The following is a 23,038-nucleotide window of genomic DNA, read 5'->3' as shown; positions in this document are numbered from 1 at the left end:
GATAGTGATTTGGTAAATGTATGCAGATGATACTGTGCTTTACACTCATGGGAAGAATGCTACAGAGGTTGCTTAAAAATTTACAAATGTAATGTATAAGGTTGTTGAATGATTACATGGCTCATGTTTCACTTTGAATACTGAAAAGACAATAACCACGTTTTTTGAAAATAGATGTAAACTTAAGGTATGTCCTGAGATCTTCGTAAATGGGCATACAACAAAAAATGTGGAAGAATTGAAATATTTAGGTGTTATCCTGGACCCAACTCTTACTTTTTTATGTTTTCATTCTAATCCTAACTCCAAACGTAACCCTTATCCCAACATTTCACAGGATTTTGGCCGTAGCTGTATTCCATCTAGCCAGAACCACTGTTTTCCTGGTAATCCTACCCCCAAATCTAACCTTAATCCCAACATTTCATGCACTGTAAAAAATCCAATTAATGAAATGTTGGAAGGGCAAAAATATATAAGTTAAACCAATTTTCTTGTTTGGGCTTAGTTGAGTAGACATATTATTTTAAGTCTAGATAAATCTGTGTTTAAAACATTAAGTGAATGGTTATTTCCAAATTCAGTCAACATCAAGAATGGCTATGTTGACTGAACTAATTAAGACAAATCAGGTAAATATGTGGACTTATGACAGCTATGTTTCCTGACAACAAAATGCTCACAATATTACTGTTATTTGGTAACAAAATGTAATTTTAAGAGTTGTTCAGGCGTGAATGTATGTGCTTTAAGTTTAAATATGCGGTCGGTTAATATAGATAGCGTCTATTAAAAAATGTGCTCGGACACTTTCGGACGGAGAAGAGCTCCAGATGAGCTCCAGAAAATCACAGACACTTAAGCGCTCACACCCCGCCCAGCGCAGCCTCGCCTCGGCAAGCCCATCAGAAACCGACTGCTGGCTCTGATATCTCTGTGGCGTTTAAACATGCGATTTAATTCATTTTAATTTCTTATACTTAATAATAAAAGGTTTACCGGTATGTTTTAAATCATATTTTAGGATTGCACTTAAATGATATCGCTGTTGAATGATATTTCATATCTTTCACATTTGTTATAACTGGGCTGCGTACTGCCTGCGATTTTGAACTTCAGAGCTGAAGGTGCGAGTGGAGAAATAGTCCCAATATCATAACAATCTTAAAACTTCTAAATATACCCGTGTGTGTACCCGTGTGCGTGCGTGTGTGTATTTTGAATGTAAAATGTTTTAACTCGGAAGGATCTGGATCACAGGTCATTTCATCTGAGATCAATCCGCACGCAACAGCTGGAATCACTTACTGATTCACACAAGGGAGGACACAAGTCAGCCGTTTCCTGAAGTTCACGTCAGGTAAGTGTTTGTAATTAAATGTTAATTTTAGAATATATTAATTGGCAAAGACGCAAATACTCGACGTTTTTGTAATTATATTTTTGTAAAGATACATTAGAAGTGTGTTATGTTACGTGACCGAAGTAAAGTGGAGCTATTTTAGTTAAGATAAAAAGCCTGGATATAGGGTTGGTTTACCGGACAAAGTTTAGAACTCGGTCTTTATTATAATTGGGACATTTTTACAAACAAACCTTATATAATACAATACTGGCGTGCATTTTGAGACAAAACAATAGCACTCATATGTTAAGAGATGTCAGTAAGTTATTTTAGTCAGTGAAAAGCCCTGTCCGAGAAAACCGCCCAATAGTGTTTAATTATGTGTGATGTCTGAGGGAAATTTGGCCTAACATCAACGTTATTTAGGGAATAAAGTCTTTCACCGTCAAACTTTATTATATTAAACATGTTATTTATGTATGTGTGTGTGTTTATATTCCTCTGTTTATCAAACCAGAGCGGAGATGATGTGAGGGGCAGACCAGAAGGATACATAGCGAGACAGTCTCCGCTTGGACTGGCTGAGGAAAGTCTCCTAAATGGCCCTGGAGATGTTCTGACTGACTTTGGAGGCTTTTTGGACTGTTTTATGCCCTCTATTTAAAGAAGACTTAATTCTGTATGTTCAGTCTGTATGATAAGTGAATAAAGCTTTTGTTTTTATGTGACTGAAGTTAATTATTTTGTTTACAACACCAGCATAAATTATTTGATAAATAATTTAAAAATGTTATTAAAACAATCCCAAATAATAAATATTAATTGAAGTAACACATAAAACATTGAGTGAATACTTAAATTTTAATTGACAGAGTCTTTGCTGTAAGTTTTTAAAGATTCAACTGATTAAAACATTTTAGTTGAATGAACTATAAAGCTAATTGAGCCAACATACTTTTTTATATTTGAGTCAAATTTGGGCCAACTAAAAAACATCAATCCAGGTAACACTTTGGAGACAGAAATTGAGTGAACGTAAAATTTCTGTGGAACTAGTTACTAAAAAATAATTCATTGAGCCCACAATTTATTTTTTACAGTGTGGGATTTAGGCCGTAGCTGTACCCCATCTAGCCAGAACCACTGTTTTCCTCCTAATCCTACCCCCAAATCTAACCTTAATCCCAACACTTCACATGATTAAGGCCGTAGCTGTATTCCATCTAGCCAGAACCACTGTTTTCTTTCTAATCATACCCTTAACCTAACCCTAATCCCAATATTTTTACCGGATATTGGCCGTAGCTATATTCCATCTAGCCAGAACCATCCTAATCCTACGCCCATAACCTAACCCTTAATCCCAACATTTCAAGGGATTTAGGCCTTAGCTGTATCCTCTCTAGCCAGAACCAATGACAAGGGATGAGCCATTATTTAAAATGGGAAGTTCTCTGGATTTACAAATCCCAGGGAACTTTGGGATAATGCAAGTACGCAACCAGTATCATATAACTTCAAAGCAGCTGATCAAATTTATGAGCGCTTGATCATAATCATTAAAAATGGATTGCAGGAGTACATTCTCACCACCCACCCCCCAAGACTGCTAGTAAAAGTATTTCAGGCTAGTTTATTAGCTAGATCTTTATCAGTCCCTTTTTTGCAATCCTGCAGACTTTTTCTAATTTCATTGCAAAATAATTGCAAAAATGCTATGTCCAAAATCGCATACTGTGACAATAGGCACTGAATTAGATCCACAGTAACAACAGTAGGTACTATATAGTATGAATATGGATAGTATATGAATGACTTCGGACGTACTACACCCACCATGTTGATACATCACGTGACATATGTCGTCATAACAACAAGTTAGTCGTTAACTGTAATGACGTTAAGCACAATTTAGACACAACAAATAGCTGTTTAATATACTGTATGTTAGGGATGTCCCGATCCGATCACGTGATCGGAAATCGGCCCCGATCACGTGGTTTCAGACTCGATCGGAATCGGACGTTATCTCCCGATCAGGACTCGGATACATATGCAGGGTTTAAAATCCGGCGTCGAGGTCTCGCTCTGCTCCGCGCCAATGTACGCGCTGCGCTGATGCGTGTGAACTGACGAGAAGAGAATAGGCTTGTTCGACTTCATGCGGCACCACAAGAACCGGCAGCCGGATGACGTCAGAGTTTCGCGAGAGCGATTTAAAAGCAAACTCCTCCATATGATTTCGCGGGTCACTCTCGCGGTAGTTTGACGTCACCCGGCTGTCGATTGTTGCGGCGCCGCATGAAGTCGAACAAGCCTATTGATGTGTTTTCATTCATAGGCTTCACACTCGTGCGTGCAGGGAACCCACGACAAAACCGGGCTTTAACCGCTCATTTAAACGACGCGTTGATCGTTTTTGTCATCATGTGCTCAGACGCATCTCCGCGTCTCTCATTAAGAACCTCAAGAACGCGCATTCGCGCAGGATAGAGAGGAGAGATAGAGAGAGAGGTAAGAATGTTGCCCATGTCGAAAAAACTTAATAGAAGTCTAGAAACAAAGTATTAAAGTATGCATAGCCATGTCACTCATCTCATTACACTAGTTAACTGGATACAACTTATTGTATAGTTTAATAAAATAATGTATTTTGATTATACAAGTTAATTACGACCTAACTATAGTGATTGTTTAACTAACTGCTGACCAGCTTAGGGAATCTCTATGGCTATTTTATAAGACATATTGCTGAATCAGTGTGTTGTTTTTCTTGTTAATTGAGTCTTTTTGGGTAGTCTATCTTATGCCTAGAATGAGTCAAGGAGGTTAAGTCTTATAACTTCCTTCAAAGTTTGATCAATTGTGCATAATGACATGTGCACCAAATGCATATAGGGTGTCAGACTCATAGATTTGCATCATTTAAAGTTCAGGTTTTAAAGTTTGGGTCAACATGTGGCACAGCTTTAAAACTGAAACTTAAAATCATATCAGAGGTACAAAATGTCATTGAAATACACCCAGTGGCTTTGCTGTCATCAGGATTAAACATGTTACCCCTCGAACCCTCCCTCCTAACAGAGCCTCCCCACAAAACAAATTCCAATTTAACCCCCTGTACATATACTATATATATTCTCATTATTTTTTAACACATCTAAAGATATGCGCTGGCACAGAGTTAGACCCTTTTGACTCCAAACAGAAACAGCAATGCGTGCGGCATGACATAAGGAACATCCTCAGTTTTTTTGCTCTTCTTTATTCTTTTTTATGTATTATAGAAGTATCGGATCGGGACTCGGTATCGGCAGATACTCAAAATCAAATGACTCGGACTCGAGGGCAAAAAAACCTGATCGGGACATCCCTACTGTATGTATTTGCATTTGAAAAGAGACGTCTTGTGGGCATTTTTGAATAAAACAACACCCCTCAGTCTTCTTGTTTGTTGGATAACTCCTCTCCTACTGTTTTTCGAACACTATGAATTTGGACATACTACTCGCCTTGCCTACTGCTTTTCGCCTACTATATAGTATGGAAGTAGGCGGTTTCGGACACATCCTCCATCTCCTGAGCACGCTGCACCCCGCTACCATAGCAACCCTGCACCACACAGTCAATCATAATCTCCCAAGCACACATATATTCAATAATAAAGTGTTTAATTTAAGGTTATAATGCATTATTTGCAAGAGGATGCAGACGTTAAAAATCTGTGTGACGCACCTGCTGCCTAACATAAATTTCAATGACTGAGGGAAGCAATATCATATGCATTAAAATTAATTGTTTTGAAGTCCTTATAATAAGTTGGTGGGATCCGTTCACTATCTCTTAGCAAACATCTGATAACACAAATGCATCCCAGTATAATGCATAATGTATCATATATGTTATGGATTAGTGTATAATATAAAGAAATGCATGCAAAGCTTACCTTCTGAACTTGTCTCTCATTTTCTCAAGGTCGTCTCTGGTGCGACCCATCTCTGCCTGCATGTAATGTCGACTGGTCTCAAATTCTGTCTCCATCACCTCCATCTTATGGGTGGTCTGCGACAGGCGGCAACGCAAGTCTTCATTATGCTGCTGCAGAATCCTATAAGATGAATAATACAGGCAAATAATGTCACCATTTACTCACACACATGTTGTTCAAAACCTGTATGAGTTTCTCTATTCTGTTAAACACAAAATAAGATATTTTGCTAAATGATGGTAAGCATGTAGTTGATGGTACCCATTGACTTTCACAGTATTAGATTTTCATGACAGAATTTTCATTTTTTGAGTGAACTATCCATATAACAGCCAAATGAAAAGCACATACACAACATCATTGTCATGACTACAGATGAAAATAACACAAACCAGCCAACATTTCTGAAATCTGCTCATTTTTAACACAAACATTTTCTGACCAGTTTTAAAACAATAACATTTGATGTGTTTAGTATTTAAAATGTTTACCTTTTTGATGTTTAATTACTGACCTTACACATTGTCAGAAAATGAAAAAAGTGGATCACATCTGTCATCTCTACAGTACATTGTAACAGATGTGATCATAGACGGACGCTGGGAATCGAATTCCACTTAACCGTACATTTCCCAGAAACTAAATGTTTCATTGGCAAAGGCTCTTGAAATTCCCTAGCAGGTTTTCTCCTCATCTTTATTTTTCCAGGGCTGCTTTTAAATCTCAGAATGACAGAAGCAGAGAAAGCGGCACTAAGAAAAAAACATATCAAGACTCATTCTTGTACACCTGCCATGTAAAAGTGTTAAAAGAAGCAGGAAAGCAGAGAAACGGGAACATTAATGATTCATTCTATAGGACGAGATGCGGGCAGGGGTTTTAAGCTATAAATACACAAATGTAGCTCTCTTTTCACAGCAAATTGCTTGTTCCCTGGCACATGTTCAGTGCGCAAATGGAGCGAAAGGACTAAGTAAAAGACAAAGTAGATTTCTAGTAAATGTAAAAAGCATAAAGAAAGAAAGCATGTGCTTTCAAGAGATGTAACTTACATAGCTTACTAATGATGCACTAAAATGAAAATTCTGGGTGGAAACCAAAAATTCTGTATGCACTTGGCTAAATACGAAAAATTACTTTGTGTTTTTGAATAACTGTACTAATATTCGATTTTTAAATGTGGATTTAATAACTTGCATTTAATGAATCTAACTTTTAAAACTGTAAACTACTAAAATAGTAATTAAATTTGACTGAAAGTAACAAACAATATTTTATACTATTTGTAAATGCATCAATTTGAAAGACATTTTATTGTTTACTTTACACACAAGTTTATATTCATGTGATGCGCGTGTCTTGGACTCATAGCATCTGAAATAAATCCAAGATCATAAGCAGCTGCGCTTCTCTCTGTCTCACGTGCACGTGCACGCGCTCTCGCATCTGTCTGAAGTCTAAACATAAACTAAAGTAGTAATCCTTATGTATTTGTTCAGTTTAATGCGTTTCATGCGAGCTGAGGCAAACTATCTCTTTTGTTTAAAATATAACCCGCTGCATCTTTGCGCCTCCCTCACTCTTGCGTACGTGCAGAGAGCTGCGCTCTGTCCAAAGATTACAAGGTAGTAATCCTGTTTATGATATGCATTTCAAGGAGTTGTAGCATCCCTCGTGTTTAAAATATGATCGCGTTCCGCTGGATAGATGTTTTTAAAGGCATCTCTGAGAGTTTTTTTCCCTCGCTTGGCAAGCCGACCGGACATGACATGGGGGCGTGGCAGCATCGACGATCCCATTTTTTAATTCGAAGTTCGAAGCTGTGACTTAATTTCGATCGATTTCGATTTAAAATCGAAATCGTGACACCCTTAGTAAATAAAGAGAAGAAATTTTAAGATTACGAAGAAAAGTCAGATCTTTGACACCAATGAGGACATATTTATGAAAAGACATTGTTTTTTAATGAATAAAACACTTAAAATCCTTCTTACAGTCCCTTTAAATCAATTTAAATCTTTAATAATATAAATTCAAATTCTTTACAATAGAAATGATACACCCACTGTTATTATTGAGCAAAAATATTCAGACATTAAATCATGTAAACTCAAGAGTGTGCATTTAATCTGCTAAAACTGATCAACAGACAAACACAACGCATGTCAGACCAACATTATTGGAAACCCAAACAAAAAAGAAGACACAATATAATGAATGCACATTGCACTGTAAAAGGTTTAGCCAGAAACTTAACTTTATGCAGATAATGGACAGTGGCCGTTTCTCAAACGGAAAGCTGCATCCTCTGGAGGTCGCATATGCAGGCTGCTTTATTTAAGTTAACTGAGCATTACATTCGCAAGTCATTAGCATTTTACATCAATTTATGCACTAAATATAGTAGTAAACTTCATAATTGGTAATATTCTGTAATAAGACGTCTACAGTCTACAGATGCGGCCCCCAAAGGATGCAGCCTTTTGTTTGAGAAACGGACAGAATTTCACCTCCATGAGAAATCTTGCAACAATTTTGCGATTCATATTTAATCTTGCGAGATCTCATGGCACAAGATCTTGTCACACCCTAATACAGATTAACTGCGATTTGCCACGCTATAAACCTTTAAAAATGCATCCGAAATTATTAGAAAGGTGCTGTAATGTTGCGCGCATCATCAGGAGTTCATGACGATTTATCCTCGTAACGATATTTTGAACACAGCACTAATTCATATTAGAACCAAATGTATAACTGTAGATAATGGTGCAAGTACCTTTTTAAAGGGTACTGCCACCTAGTGATCCCTGGGCTCCATATTTTGACAATTTTTACAACTACCAGCGTATACTACAATTTGCGCTTTTTGGTTTGGTCTAAATCAGTTGACTGCAATTTTTTATTAAAATTCAATGGCAGTATACAACAATGTAGATTTGTAGATATTTCTAATGAATCACTACCCAAGTATGCCGTCGACCCATGAAGGTTTTGAAACAGAACCTTAGTTAAAATACAAAATAAAGAAAGCATTATAACTACATCATTAGTCTTTCAAAGTAGCCAGAGCCACAGGTGATCTCCCATGTGTGAGAAATTGTAGGAGACCATCTAACAGTAAACTGTAACTGATTCACTGGGTGTTAAAAATAGCCTGGATCTTTTTAATGGTTTCAACTGTGACGGAGGTGGAATACATGATGGAGAAACTCATCCTTAGACTCCATCCACCATTCGCTCTCTACACCCATCCAGCACACAACTAGGCCAATCAATAAAGCTGCCCGCCTGACCGCATCCTGCATGCTTCCGTTCAGCATCACATGAGCGAGATGGTGGAGGGAACGCTAAATCCGACTCGGGTCTGTTAGCCTACAGCAAATCCTACATGTGAGTGACCACACAGCAACCTACATCCCCTGTACTGGTTGATTGTTTGAAGTAAGAGAGGTTTTATGCTACGTTACATCTGAGGTGTTAGTTTTATACCCTTGATTCCAGTGAACAGAACATAAAAGCTAATGCAGTACATAAAAATGCCGTGTGTTGAAAGGAGCATCATATTCATGTGACACCTGCGGATTGGTGCTGAAGTCTAAAAGCCCTGGAAAGAGGGTGAGATGTCAATGATCAAAGCCAATCTGAAGCGACTGTGAACCCCAGTGAGCACCTGAGGGGTGGTGGGGAGAATAAAGTCTGATGCTATCAGAGGATTGGCATTTGGGTTAGTTGCATATAACCAAACTTCCATACAGTATAACCTAAATCTGCTGTTCACGAGTTTCTAAAGGCTGCATTCCATCTGACCGTAACTGGACTGCGAAGTGAACTTCACACAGTTTTACGCCAACTTCACAGAGATTCCAATTCTTTGATGACATTTAAGGATGTACCAAATGAAATGAACGCTTAATATCAGTGAAGTCCACTTCAAAAGAGAGAAAGGGAGCAGTGAACACTGCATAGGGACCCTGTCAATGAGAACGCAGCTTGGGTTAATCAGCTGGTGATCTAATGTAGACGTGTCCTCACATGATTGGCTTCTGGCCAACCAGGCCATACAACACCAATGAATGAAGAGCTTTTAGTTAGGTCAGGTGAAGTGGCTCATATAACATAATGCTTATGCAGCACATCATAAATAATACAAAAGTAATTGAACAAATGCAAAACCAGCACTGAAGCAAGAACTATACACTGCCTGAAAACTAAAGATGTGACAGTAAAAGGAAAGAAATAGACTTACTTGATCCTGTCTGCATCTGATAAGGATTCCTGCAAGAAAGAACATCAATTTAGTATGTGCATACTGAACATCGCCTTAACACATGAATATTACAGAGCTGGAGAAATTAAACAGATGCAGAATCCAATAAAATTTCAAGTAAAAGTTGGATCAACTTAAATTGAAAAAATGAATTACTTCAATTCAAAGTTTTTCTGCATTGTTCAAATTTACCACCCCTATGTGTGGTTCGTGACACATCCACTAAATTAAACTGCTGTAAAAATGTATCAGATCAATATTTTTTCTATTTTATTTTGCATAAATCTACTACAAAACTACTACATGTTTACAAAAATTCCATGATTTTATTTCTTTAATTGCAAAGTGATGTCACTGATTTGGGGAAAAACACACAAAATGATTTTTAATCTAAAAAGTGATTGTGGACTAGATTTTTTAAACCTTGGATTAGATAAAGATTAGTAAAAACATTGGTTTTGATGCATTGGTACTGTAGTTTTTGAGCAGCATCAGATTTTATTTGTTCCTCCCTTATTTACGGTTCGCGGCTGTTTTTGCCATGAACAGTAAATGGGGGTAGTGAATTTTCCCATGGTGTATTGTTGAGTTTTTGAAAAATTTCAAAGCATTTTCCCAAAATATGTGTCAATATAAGATTTGACACCACAAATCATTCAATTTGCTGAAACACAGAGAAAGTTAAGACTAAAAACAAAAAACATAGTGGATGAAAACATCTCAAACAATACTTACAGGTTAAGTTAAGGTTTCAGTTAAAATTTTTCAAATATTTTAGGGGTTGCCAATTAAAGTAATTTTTAAGTTGATCCAACTTTTACTTTTACAGTGCAACCTTAAAACACTGTTGGATCATTCTGTGTCAACTCAACCAGAGGTTTCTGGAGAAAGAAATACTTACATGATGGATAAAAGCCAAAATATGAAATGCCATTGACCATTTTTACTGATTAAGCTACTATTTTATAGAGGGGCACAATGGCTGGTGACTTTAGCAGCCATAAATATTTTTACTGGCCATGAAACTTCTGCCACACAAACTAAACATAAGCAACACTTGTGTTGACATTAGTTAAATACATTAGTTAAAATGAACTGGCAATAGATAACACTTCTACAGCATTTATTAATCTTAGTACATGTTTGTATGTGATACTGTAGACGACCCAAGTGAGGAGGTGAAACTGGAATGGGTGTGAAAAGTAAGAGGGTCTGAAAGGCACAAAGTTGTATTAAACAAATAAAAAACTTCACTGTTAGACTGTAAATGAACCAATCAATCTGTTTGTTGTTTTTCTTAAAAAGGTACAGAGTAAATATGGGTAACCCTTTACAATAAAATTCATAAACCTTACCATAATGCATTATTTTTAGCATGAATTAACAATAAACAGTATATTTTTACAACATTTATTAATCTTTTATAATGTTCGTTTATACAAATCCGATCTGTTCAAGTTTATTTATGGGCATCCAGTAAGTTGAAAATGTTTAAAGGTGCCACAGAATGCATTGATTCAATATGTAAAATTGTTCTCTACATAGATATATATACATATAAGGTATGTGGCTTTATTAAGTGCAAAAATTATCCAGAAACATTTTTACATGTCCAGTTACAACCCTAGGATTTGTCCCTAGAATGAAATGGTCTATTATTATCTTATTTAAAGGGTCCTGAATAATAATGTTGAGCTCTGCTCTAATTGGCTGTTTCACAGCATGGCTTCATGTCAGTCTGTAGCTCTTAAAGCAAACAGATACAGATTTTGAGGAATAACCAATTGTTCTGAGATTGTTAATGGATGTGGCAAGCTTGTGTTTTTTCAGTATGGATCTGCAAAACGTAAATGTAACGTCAATGGTAGAACTTCAGCCTAAACACTAACTAGCACATAGCATTAACTTTGCACGCTAACTCAGCAGCCACAACTTTGTTTATAGCATTGCAATAACATTGTAATTAGTTTAATACGCAATTTAATGTTGGGGCGTACATCTCTGTAACGTCACAGTTGGTGTCATGTTGAGATTGGCCTGTTTTCCAGTGGTCTTTTGCATGCACAAGGTTTACATAAGAAGGAGGAAACCATCTTGTTTAAGGCTCATGATATGTCATTACCATGTACAGACCTCTTATTATTCATCTATATGTATGTAAATACAGTTTTACATTCTATAGCACCTTTAAGTAGATGTTAAAATGGGGTTCAAAATTATGATTTCCACGCAAAATATGGAGACAAATTACAGGAGGTCAAAAGATTTCAGTATTATTATTTTAAAATGTACACAGATATCGTATAGGTCAATATGTTGACTTCAGAAACCTTTGTTTGTGCATTATTTTCCCATAGGTTGCACGCCTGCAACTTGAGAAAAGTATTAAGATATTAGTATCCTTTTAAAGATGATGTGTGTAAGTTTTAACGGCATCTAGTGGTAAGATTGCGAATTGCAAACAACAGCTCACCCCTCAATTTCAAAACGCATATGGTAGCCGCCACAGCAAAAAAAAACCTGTTGTGTTCGTGTTTTATACTATAACGTTAACACTAGGGCTGTCAAAATAAACGCGTTAATAACGCGTTAACGCAAATTCATTTTAACGGCACTAATTTTATTAACGCACGATTAACGCAACACGCAATTTCTGTTTGACCCACAGCTGGATGAACTGAGACGCAGCAAGTGACCCGCGCTGTCTAGATGAGATGGAGCTTTTCATAAAAATAAGAACATTAAGCTCTCGTCTAGCGAATCCAATGCTCTAAATGGTCATTAAACATCTAAAATGATCTTTATCTGTACGTTTTCTGTGAGGTGTACCAAATCCATATAAAGTATTCAGAAATTATAGAAAATAGACTGCAGGATTTTCTTGATGGTAAAATAATTATTAAGAGAGATAAAGTTTGGGACCTGATTGATGTTAAAAGAGTTATTAAGAGTGACAAGGCTCAAAAGCGATGTCTGACGCAGACGTCTGAAGCGCATGTACACAAACACGCGAGTGCGCGACCCCGATATATATAAACATCTAACACAAAATTACATTTTTAAAAATATCTGTTTTGACAAGAATTCACGCAGGTTTGACCTATAATCTGTTATATCTGAAGTGAATGTTTGGTTAACTGTTATGGAAAAGTATCTGTTGTGTAACATTATATTAAACCCTTGCATTAGTATACAGTATCTTAAAGCAGTCTGTCTCAATGTCAAAATTAAACAATAAAAGAAAAACATATATGTAACATATATTGATATTGTTTTTGCTCTGCGTAAACACGTATAGTTCTGTCATGCTTTGTCATATTCCATATTGTTCCAATTGTTTTGAAGTTTTTTAATAGAGAATGTTAAAATATAAATGAAACATTATTGGAAATTTGCTCATCCCAACTCAATTTGCCAGCACAGGTCACAAATGATGCAGCAGCAAACAGAAATGGAGAAAGAACAAGGTCTTCTAAAGGGAAAATCATATATAAAACTATGGCTGATGGTTCTGTTGAAAATGTAAACAGGCTGTTGTAAACATACATTTGCATATAGCATATATATTATCCAACTTCATGCTGATTAGAGCATTAAAAACTTGAAAAGTGTTAAATTTAGGTAAATTTAGAACAGATAAAAATGTGCGATTAATTTGCGATTAATCACGAGTTAACTCATGAAATCATGCGATTAATCACGATTAAATATTTTAATCTATTGACAGCCCTAGTTAACACATAACTTTAAATGTTTAAGGAAACGTACACTGTTAACCCAGAAATTGTCTTTACTCAAACAATCAAGGAAACATCATTAATATTTTCTGTTTTGAAGCCAAAGCTTAAAAAGTTTGGTTGATTTCACTTTTAAGCTTACAAAATCTATTAAACTAAAACATTCAAGTAAAATGAACTTAAAATTATTAGTTTATGTTGTGAGGAATACCCATAATCCTTTGCGCCTGAATATTTTGATTATTTTCTGCTTTTTCACAAATTAAAAACTGATAAGAACTTTCTGTACTCAAATATTTGTTAATAAAATGTCATATAGGTTCAAGCTCTTATATTATTGATGTTGTTTTGTTGTAAATGATAATTTTGTGAAGTCACCGTTCGGGTGATCAGTGTTTCCTTACATGAACCATGTTCAGAACATACTATGGTATTTCTCTCCACAGTACTGACAATGTATGTCAAAACACATTTTTTGTGTGTTTCTGTGGAGAATCACGTTTATTCAATGACTGACTTAAAGTCAGTCATTAATTTTTGTTATAATACCATTTATAACATCAAATGTAATATAAAGTAATAAAAACTAAAGTTATATGCAATGGGTTTCCTCACACATAATGTCATTGAATCTGGGTTAAGAGTGCAGGAATATTTTAAGAAATTAAAACATTAAGTACATTAAACTTAAAATTAATTGTTATTTCAACAAGGCAAAATTAACTTTTTTAGGGCAACGAGTTTCCATAATTTTTTTAGGTTCAATCAACCTGTATGGGCTTACAGTGTACAGTCTACTTAAAATCTACTCAATGTGATGGAAACTGAAACGCAACAGAAAGGCTAGAGAGAAAGCATTTATCGTCTGCCGTGCTTTCAGTCGAATGGGTCAATACACACATGCCTAGTGAAGCTATGAAATCGTTCTGACAGGCCATTTCTTTCTGTCAGCTAAACAGCTAGCAAATCCCACTGAGCAGAAAATGGAAATCTGCGTTTTTGACAAACGTTTTTTTTTTTGTACAGAAAGCTTGTAAACAACTTTGAGTTTAAAGACTAATTATGCATTCTGTTGTTGCTGAATGAAAACTTGTGATCCAAATTAAATTTATAGGACAGAGGTTATGAAATGCTTTCAGTGAAGTGATAATTGGTGATAATTGTTTTAGGAAATGTTTTTGTTAACAGCAACACATCACTGTGTGTTTCTATGCCCCAGCAAGCAGCACAACAACGAGATGTGGCCATGTTGTACATCCAGCTAAAAGAACAAATCACACAAACAATTTGTTACTGATGCACCCTCCCATCCTTCTAAACCTGTATGAACAAAAAAATGAAAAATGACCTGACCTGAAATGGTGTTAGGGTGAGTAAACTATGACACACTTTTTATTTTTGGGAGAACTATTCATTTTAACTACCCGCTATCATCCATTTCATACCCATTGTTGCAATATGATAGTCAAGAAGTTCAATGCAAGAGATGGGAACAAATTTAAATTAACCATGTCTGTCACATACCTTGATCTGTGATAATACTGAAAAAGCTTGTGATAGAGATGTTTTTTCACTCTCCACATGAATAGTTGGAATTTCACGTTTTGGTAGCCCTGATTTATCAATATTTTGCTTTTGTTGGGCTCTGCCCTGTAAATGGGACAACTGTTGATGCTGAACCCCTTGTCGAGGCTTGTCATCCCATTCGGAATCATCGCTGCTCCCCACCGAGCTGTAAATTGGGCCTTCGGCTTTAGGACGAGCCCCCGCCTGATGGGGATCTACGTGTTGTTTTTCCGACATCTTTTCGGGACTGTCTATTGAGATATGCCATGTCTTAGGTCGTCCCTTCCTTGATTCCCTGGCCCACTTGTCCCAAGGTCGACCCCTTTCCTGCTTTTTGTCTTGATAATCCCTGAATCCGGGCTGTTGGGGATTGTTCTGCAGTTTGGTTGGAGTCTCTTTTGAGGAATCTCTTGTCAACTTGCTACCCAACATCTTGAGACTGGCAGGGCTAAGGACACGGTAAGTGATTTCATCCAGGAACTGGGAAAATTTGATCTTTTCTTCCAAAAGCTGTGGAGGCACAGAACTAGATGTAGTTGAGGCAGCACACCCCACAGGAGAAGTCCCACGACCTCTTTCCCTGTCCAGGGACATGCTTTTCCTGCTGCGCCCGTGACTTTGGGTCTGGCCCAGCATCTCTGCCGACTTGGACTTGCGCAGACTTTCAGAAGCGCAGATGCCTAACTGATGAGACTGCTTGAGAATGCCTTTGGGTGGATGGGCATGCTTTGTAGAGGCTGCATGGGATAGACACTGCTCTTGCCTCGGTACAAGTATCTCTGCTTTTTCTTTAAAGACCAATGAGCGTTCCGCACTCCTGCAGGAATGTGACGGGGAGCTGCCTCTGTTGCGCTGCTGGGAGTCTTCCGAGGAACTGAGCTCCTCCTCGGGTGACGGCACTAGTAGATCATCACCGCGACTCATAAAGCGATTCATTTTTTGTTTCCGCTCATACTTGGAGGTAAGTCTCGTACCATCTAAACCATGGCTGTAGATTCCTGGTGGGGGAATGACACTGAGCTCCAAGCTAGAAAGGCTGGAGACTTCCAGCTCGCTGTCGGACAGTTGTGAACATATGGGTCTCTCTAGACACTGTGGATATGGGCCCGTAAACTGTGTTCGCTGCAAAATGGGTGCATTAGTTTTTGGTAAAATTACCTGGCAGGGGTCAGGCACGGTTGACGTCACAGGGCTGACGGATGGCAGGGCACTCCCGCTAACTTCTTCACGAAACGACGGCACAGTGTGGCGGGACTCACGGTGCTGCGGAGGGGCCTTGCGGTACGGCTTCCGGGCAGGAGCAGCACTCGTCATTCTGGGAGATTCCAGCGTGCTTCCATACACTGTCCGTTAGTCCTGCAGAAAGAGAAACATGAGAATCCAAAATAACTGCAACCTTCAGCCCTGTCCTGTGAAAACAGACTGTCCCCGTCCTCTCTATCTCCGTCTCTACTAAGTCACACTGGCTCTTCCTCTCTCAGCCGCTATGCCGAAAAAGCAGTTTGAATCAATAAGCTTTAATGAGAGTAGCACCCCTGGGCAGATAAAAAAGCAACAACCAATAAACAAACAGCTATGCCAGTGACAGACTGCTGGAGCTGAAGGTGGCCTTTTAATGATCACCAAATAGGGGTGGGAGGTATGACCAAAACTTTATAAGACGTTTAAAGAAAATTTTTATGACAGTATTCAATTTTGCCTAGTAACTTGAAAGAAAGGGAGTTCTTTATACTTTAACTGATTAACTTGATAATTTATTGGATGCAAACCAATAAGCAATACTATCCATAATGTAAAACATTATCATTTGAGCATTTTGCTGACACTTTTATCCACACTGACTTACAGTGCATTACAAGGTATACCGTTTTATCAGTTTGTGGGTTTCAACCCCATGAACTTTTGCACTGCTAATGCAATGTAATGGTGAAATCAAAGAGATAGAAAAAATAGAGGCATGGGGAAGGGACTGAAAAAAGCAAGCTTGCTTTAATGCGTGGGATTGATTTCATGCTGAAGTGCGTTTCCAATAGACAAACTGTTAAACCACTGCCTGCATGAATCTTATTGATCACAGAAGGCTATGTTTAGACCTGGAAAACTGGCGATATACAAGGCTGAGCCACCGTATTACAGCTATGAACATTCACATTCGGTTATCAAATGATTACCGATCAAAATATCCTCAGTAGCAAAACCATAAAACTGTCAGATGATAATTTTTTGTAATTTACAGTTTTTAATCTTCCAACAAATGTAAAGAACGTTCCTGTGAAAATATAACCTTGATATCTTTAAGTAAGGCTATGTCAAAGATTAAAATCGATTGAAATCAAACTTTGATGCATCTCATTTAGGGCTGCAAGGTTAATCAAAAAATGATCACAATTCAAACACGCACACAAATTCATTCCTAATTCTAACGATTCGCCTGTCTATTAGACCATCGACCGAAATCATACAAGAAAATTTAAATATGCGTAGGTGCTGTCGCAGAGTCAGTGAGAGCTGTCATCGTGAAAAAGGGATTTTTAAGCAGTGAGTTGAAGTGTTCATTGGTTCACTCGTTTAAACACTGCTTTTAAAGCAGAAATAAAGCTTGCGTTCATTGTGCTTTGCTTTCACAGATGCACAAGCGGCACGGATGAAGTTCTTGTTCATTCTGGCCGTGTGTGTCTGTACAACCCTGTCAAAACCCTGATGTTTAATATTCAAACAGCTCTTTTCAAACAACACAGCATCATTATTATTTCTACCTGCATTATATGCAGTATACAAAATATTTAAATTACAGTATCACAGTAGTATTATGCTGCGTTTACACCAACTGCGGTAGAGGCGGCAAGCGCGAGTGATTTCAATGTTAAGTCAATGTGAAGACGCATTGACGCGTCTGGAGGTCCCGCGGCGCGGATGAGGCGTGTAGCGAGTCAGACGCGTTTCCGCCTCATTCGCGCGTCTAGTTCGTGCGAATTGAGCGCTGTGCGTGGCACACGTGAATGGTGCTTTTTGTGCATTTTGCGTTTCACGCGAATTTACGTCTGAAGCCCGAGTTGGAAAATTTGAACTTTGGCGGATTTTTGCGCCGTGTGAACCAATCAGGAGCCTGCCTGCTGCTGTGGCGGCAGCCCCGCCCGGAGTCACTCATTCAGCGTGAAGGCTTGATACTGTCCGTGAGCCACCATGAAAACAGACCACCACATAGCACTTGCCCCTCCCACAAGAAGCGGATTTTGACACTCATGCGCATCAAATGCTTGCTTTTCCGCGCATCTACTTCGCTCTACACACGCGAATGCATTCAAACTGTTCAAGCGGCAAACTAGGCGCCGTAGACGCGATTTTGACGCCTGAAACGCAGTTTGTGTAAAAGCAGCATTAGGATAATACTTTAAATATAAAAACGAATGTCTAAGATCTAGGGCAAACACCCTCTTTTACCAGTTAATAAAACATATATTTATTAGTGAGTCATTGAATCTTTCAGATTTATACAAAAAACAATTCAAACAATTTAAACATTTTAAAGTGCCCGTATTATGAAAAACTCACTTTTTCTGGTTTGGGGTGTTATTTTGTGTCTCTGATGCTCCCACACGCATACAAACTTGGAAAAAAATCCATCCATGCTGTTTTGAGTGAGATACAGGTTTCTGAATGTCCTCTGCCTTGAGTCTCAGATTGCGCCAGTTAAAACTCAGCTCCGTTGTGACGTAACAAACCGTTTCGTCACATTCAGTTTGAATTTTCCCGCCCACCACCCCACTCGCAGGTCTCCACCCACCAGGTAGCTAGAGAGCATAGAGCAGTCACTTGAATGAGACCCTCTGTGCTGTTATCATGTCTCACGGAAATAACAGCGCTATTTGGATATTATGGATTATACTCCCACCTACTTTTAAAAACAAAGTTTTAACGCGTGGTTATTGGAACCCGGAGTAATCTTATATACAGTGTGTTACGACGCAAACAGTCCTCAGATTGTAGGCGATAAGACCTTCATGCGAAATCTGATGTAAACAACAGACTATGTATCTATATTTCACGGATTATAAGCATTTGTGGACAAAAATGGTAATTGGATGTATTTTATTGGACTTTCATGGATCATTCACACATCTGAAACAGACTGGATTCGATTCGCGATCAGGTTGTTTCATCACTAAAGGTAAGAAGTCATGGTATATTTTGCATGTTGTCATCTTCTGTCACAAAATACTACATTTATGATGCTAGAGCTAAAAGCTTTTTGCCAAACTAACAGAGACCGTACGCCCCGGCTTTTCTGACGAGGCGAGCCTCTAATAACTTTACGGTCCGCATAGATATATACACGGTCCGGACCTCCCGCTAGCTTCTAGCAATTAGCACGCGGTCCACAAGCAGTATACATCCCCCTCCGGGTCTTAATTTATGTAATTTGCGAAAATAATGCGTTTGAAAATGTTTTATAATGGGAATATGTTAGCATTGTGCAGGGAAAACGAGTTTATTGTTGTGACTGCTAACGTAACATCACAATTTACTCTGGAATCATTGTGTGTCATGAGTTTCTTCTCCTGTAGTGTACTTATTAGTGATACTTTTCTGCATGATTTGTCTGTTGGCAACATAAACCGTTAATAATAATAATATATAAAATAATAACACAGTATGGTCTGTACTGCTCACGATACCACTGAGCACGCGCACGGGCACATGACGTCAGTAGTGGGGCGTGATCAAAGGAGCAGCAGCTCATAAATATGTAAGCCTAGCTCAAAACGGCACTGAACTGCCCTGAAACAGAGGCTACTAGAGATGGGTAACAATCTTTTCCTACAAGCTATTTCGAGCAAACAACTTTTGGAACATGCTTTATGGAACTCATACACCTATATAACTTGTGGAAAAGCAGTCATAAGATGGGCACTTTAAAGAGATGTCAGCAATTCATATTTTGTCTCTAGTAAATAAATTCTATGTTATTTTCTTTAGTTGACATTCAGAATTGTGATCTTCATTTGAAATGAGAAAGTGTAGCCCTTATCTCATCGCATATTCAGATTATGACCTTCTAGCATGGATTTCCCAGACAGGGTCACATATGATATTTGTCTTTTGGTTTAAACAATATTCATAATGCAAGTAAGAAGGGGGGTCGAGTCAGTGGAAGAAAGTAAAGTCCTTCAGCTTTCTGTTGCTATATAATTGCAGCCAGCATTGACAAGAAATGACTCCTGGAGTCAGAATGCTATACTGCCTCACACCATGAGAGAAGCCCATGGTTAGCAATTTTCTCCTCTTCTGCAGTCACACATTCACCTAAACAGGACTGCAGCATTTTTTTATACTGTTCTGGCTATTTTTAAAGTTCCTGACTGGTAAAATGGGAAAAATAAAAGTTGGGTTGGCTGGTGTCACAGTGTGGCGCCAATAACAAATCAATGGTGTTCCCATCACATGCTGCTAATGGGCTGGAGGGCAAACACACACATTAGGGGGTCACTTCCAAAACGGGACACTTAGTGACAGGCTGATTTGACCTCTTGACGTCATCTTCTACCCAAAATGCACAAATGTGTTAAGTTTACAGGTTTACAACCTTACAGGTAGAAATAAACAAACATGTTTTGTCAAAGGAGACTGCTTATCATAAGCCCTTCTGAACTGATAAACTTTAATCTCACACATAAGTTTTTAAAGATATCTTATCTCAGAAGGTCAAGGTCTAACTTTCAGTCTCAAATTTCATATATATATATATATATATCAACAACACACTATCTGCTTTGAGTAAGTCATGCAGTTTGAGATTATATATCTGCTTTAAGGCTATGAAAATGCTGTTTATTTTACTGACAAAAAATTTTTTTGACAAAAAAGGACAAATCTCTTATCTATCTTTAAACAGCCAAAGGCAAGGTTCCCCTGCCCTGTACCTGCTGAATTTTACAAACATCTAGGCAAAAGGTCTGAAGCTCTTGCTAACAGTTATACCAGAAGGACCAGAAAGCAAAGAGCCGCACGGCTAGTGTGAAATGTCTATGTGAAAGTCTTGCTAAAAGGATGTGAAAATTCACCATGACTCAGAAGACTCAGCAAGACCTCTTTCTTTAGATTCAAAACATCAAGTTTAAATACATTTATAAAAAAGGAGCATTGCCCTTAAATATGAAACACTTTCTGTTTAGAAATACATCAGTACAGGACTACAAGGTGAAACGATTAAGTTGAGGTTAGGTTGTTTTAAGGCCATGACACACCAAACCAACCAAACCACTAACAGCAACAAAAGCTATTGATGGTGTCGCATCATGCCGCCTGCAGCTGATCTAAAAAGTTGCTTGTTAACACACAGCAAAGAGCCAACAACCAACTACAGGGTTCCAACTTCCTGACTTTTAGAGCTGCAACTAACGACTATTTCTTCTGTCGACTAATCTAGCGATTATTTTTCCGATTAGTCGACTACTCTAATGACTATTTTTTATTATTAATACAGTGTTCTTTTTTTTTGATTAGCTATTTAATCTGTTGGATAATCTGTTTTTCTACTCTGTCTGATCTGACAGTCATTGTTTGTTTTATTGTATTTTAACACAACTGAATGCTATTTTCACATATTATCTGTTCTGTTGTCAGACATTTGGGGCGGTTTCCCAGACAGGGATTAGACTAGTCCTAGACTAAAATAAATATAAGAGCTGTCCAAACTGAAAACATCTTGCACTGACATATCTTAAAATCCATCAGTGCCCTTAGTTTGGCCTCAAAATGCACACAAGTAATGTTTTTAGTAAGGCATGTTTGTTTAAACTAATTATATTTCTTAATTAAACTAAGGTCTAGTCCTGGCATAAGCTAATCTCTGTCCAGGAAACCACCCCAAAGACTATTAAAATAGTGACTAAACATGACCTAATAACCTTGTGTTTAATCCAACCAGCTGTTACTTTAACAGCTAAATTAAAAAATTGCCATTACACAGAGTTACTACAGAAGGCATGCGCGGGCATAGGAGAGAGCGAGCTCGCGCACAAGCACATAGAGAACCCGTGTGTGTGGGAAAACACTGCTAAACTTTCATGATAAACTCGAATCAGTCGTCTTCTCTGCCAGTAACATCTGACGTTTACGTGAAAATGCAAGTACACAGAGGAATCCGCATGGAATCCGCATGGAAAACACAGCCAACTTTTAATTCTTTCACTCAGCGTCATGTATGAGAGGCGCTGTCTAGGGGCTTCACGCAGAGAAAGAGAGAGAGTGCGCGTGCACGAGAGGCACCACCGAGCGCTCACAACAATAAATGAAGCCGTTTTAAATGAAAATAAAAATGTAAATGTTGCGGCCATTGTTGATTTTGTGACGCACACAAACAAATCAATGTATGGATAACACTGCCAGGAGCAGAAGCCGCCATTAGGCGAAATTAATGTAAACAGCGACGCGTCGACGCATTTTACGCATGTCGACGTATTTTCATAGTCGACGTAATCGATGACGTCGACGCGTCGTTGCAGCACTACTGACTTTCACTGACTAAAAAGCTGAATTTCATGACTTATGTCCAGGAGCAGTGAGCCTGGATAATATAATGTACACTGTGAGTTTATAAAAATGTAGCTTAAATGCGTGAAATGAAAACAGTGCCAATAAACAGCAGTTTAAATTGTAGTCAGCTGAGGCTTGGACCAGGATATGGTATTCCTTAAGTTAACAGGCGGATTACATTTTGACAAATGAAAACTAAAATTTAAAGCAACAAACAAAAAACCCTGATATTTCATGACTTTCAATGTCTGGAAAAGACTTTAAAAAATTCCATGATATTCCAGAAATTCCATCAAAAATCGATTCTAGTTTAGTTAGTTTACAAAATAATAAAGTGACGTTATCAGAACCAAAAGGCAGAACTCAAATGGTGGACACTGCCGCACATAAAAAGTACCTACAGATTTTATATATGAAGAGTTTGGTTCCAAAACGCGATAAACGGCTTTATTTTTTGGGTTACTGCCGAAATCAGTATTGTATCAGGTCAGTTTTGAAAAGTAAATTCTTAATTTCACGGAAAATCCAATTTCAGCCGTGTTATTCTTCCATCTTTTCTCCTTTTTCCTCAAACACAATAAACGCCACTCATCCTT

The 23,038-nt window shown here is 37.9% G+C and overlaps 1 protein-coding gene across 1 annotated transcript in view; it reads right to left on the bottom strand.

Annotated features, from left to right (window-relative positions):
- tjap1 (tight junction associated protein 1 (peripheral)) overlaps positions 1-23,038 on the bottom strand; it is a 110,146-nt gene that overhangs the window by 26,270 nt on the left and 60,838 nt on the right. The window contains exons 4-6 of the mRNA XM_065251303.2: positions 16,065-16,262; positions 9,583-9,611; positions 5,292-5,453 (exon numbers count right to left, since the gene is read on the bottom strand). Of these exons, the coding sequence (XP_065107375.1) occupies positions 5,292-5,453; positions 9,583-9,611; positions 16,065-16,220 (347 nt within the window). The 5' untranslated portion in view covers positions 16,221-16,262. The remainder of the gene's footprint in view (positions 1-5,291; positions 5,454-9,582; positions 9,612-16,064; positions 16,263-23,038) is intronic.

Source organism: Paramisgurnus dabryanus, chromosome 20 (genome assembly GCF_030506205.2).
Source record: "Paramisgurnus dabryanus chromosome 20, PD_genome_1.1, whole genome shotgun sequence".
NCBI lineage: Eukaryota > Metazoa > Chordata > Actinopteri > Cypriniformes > Cobitidae > Paramisgurnus > Paramisgurnus dabryanus.
This window is presented reverse-complemented; position numbering and strand designations above follow the sequence as displayed.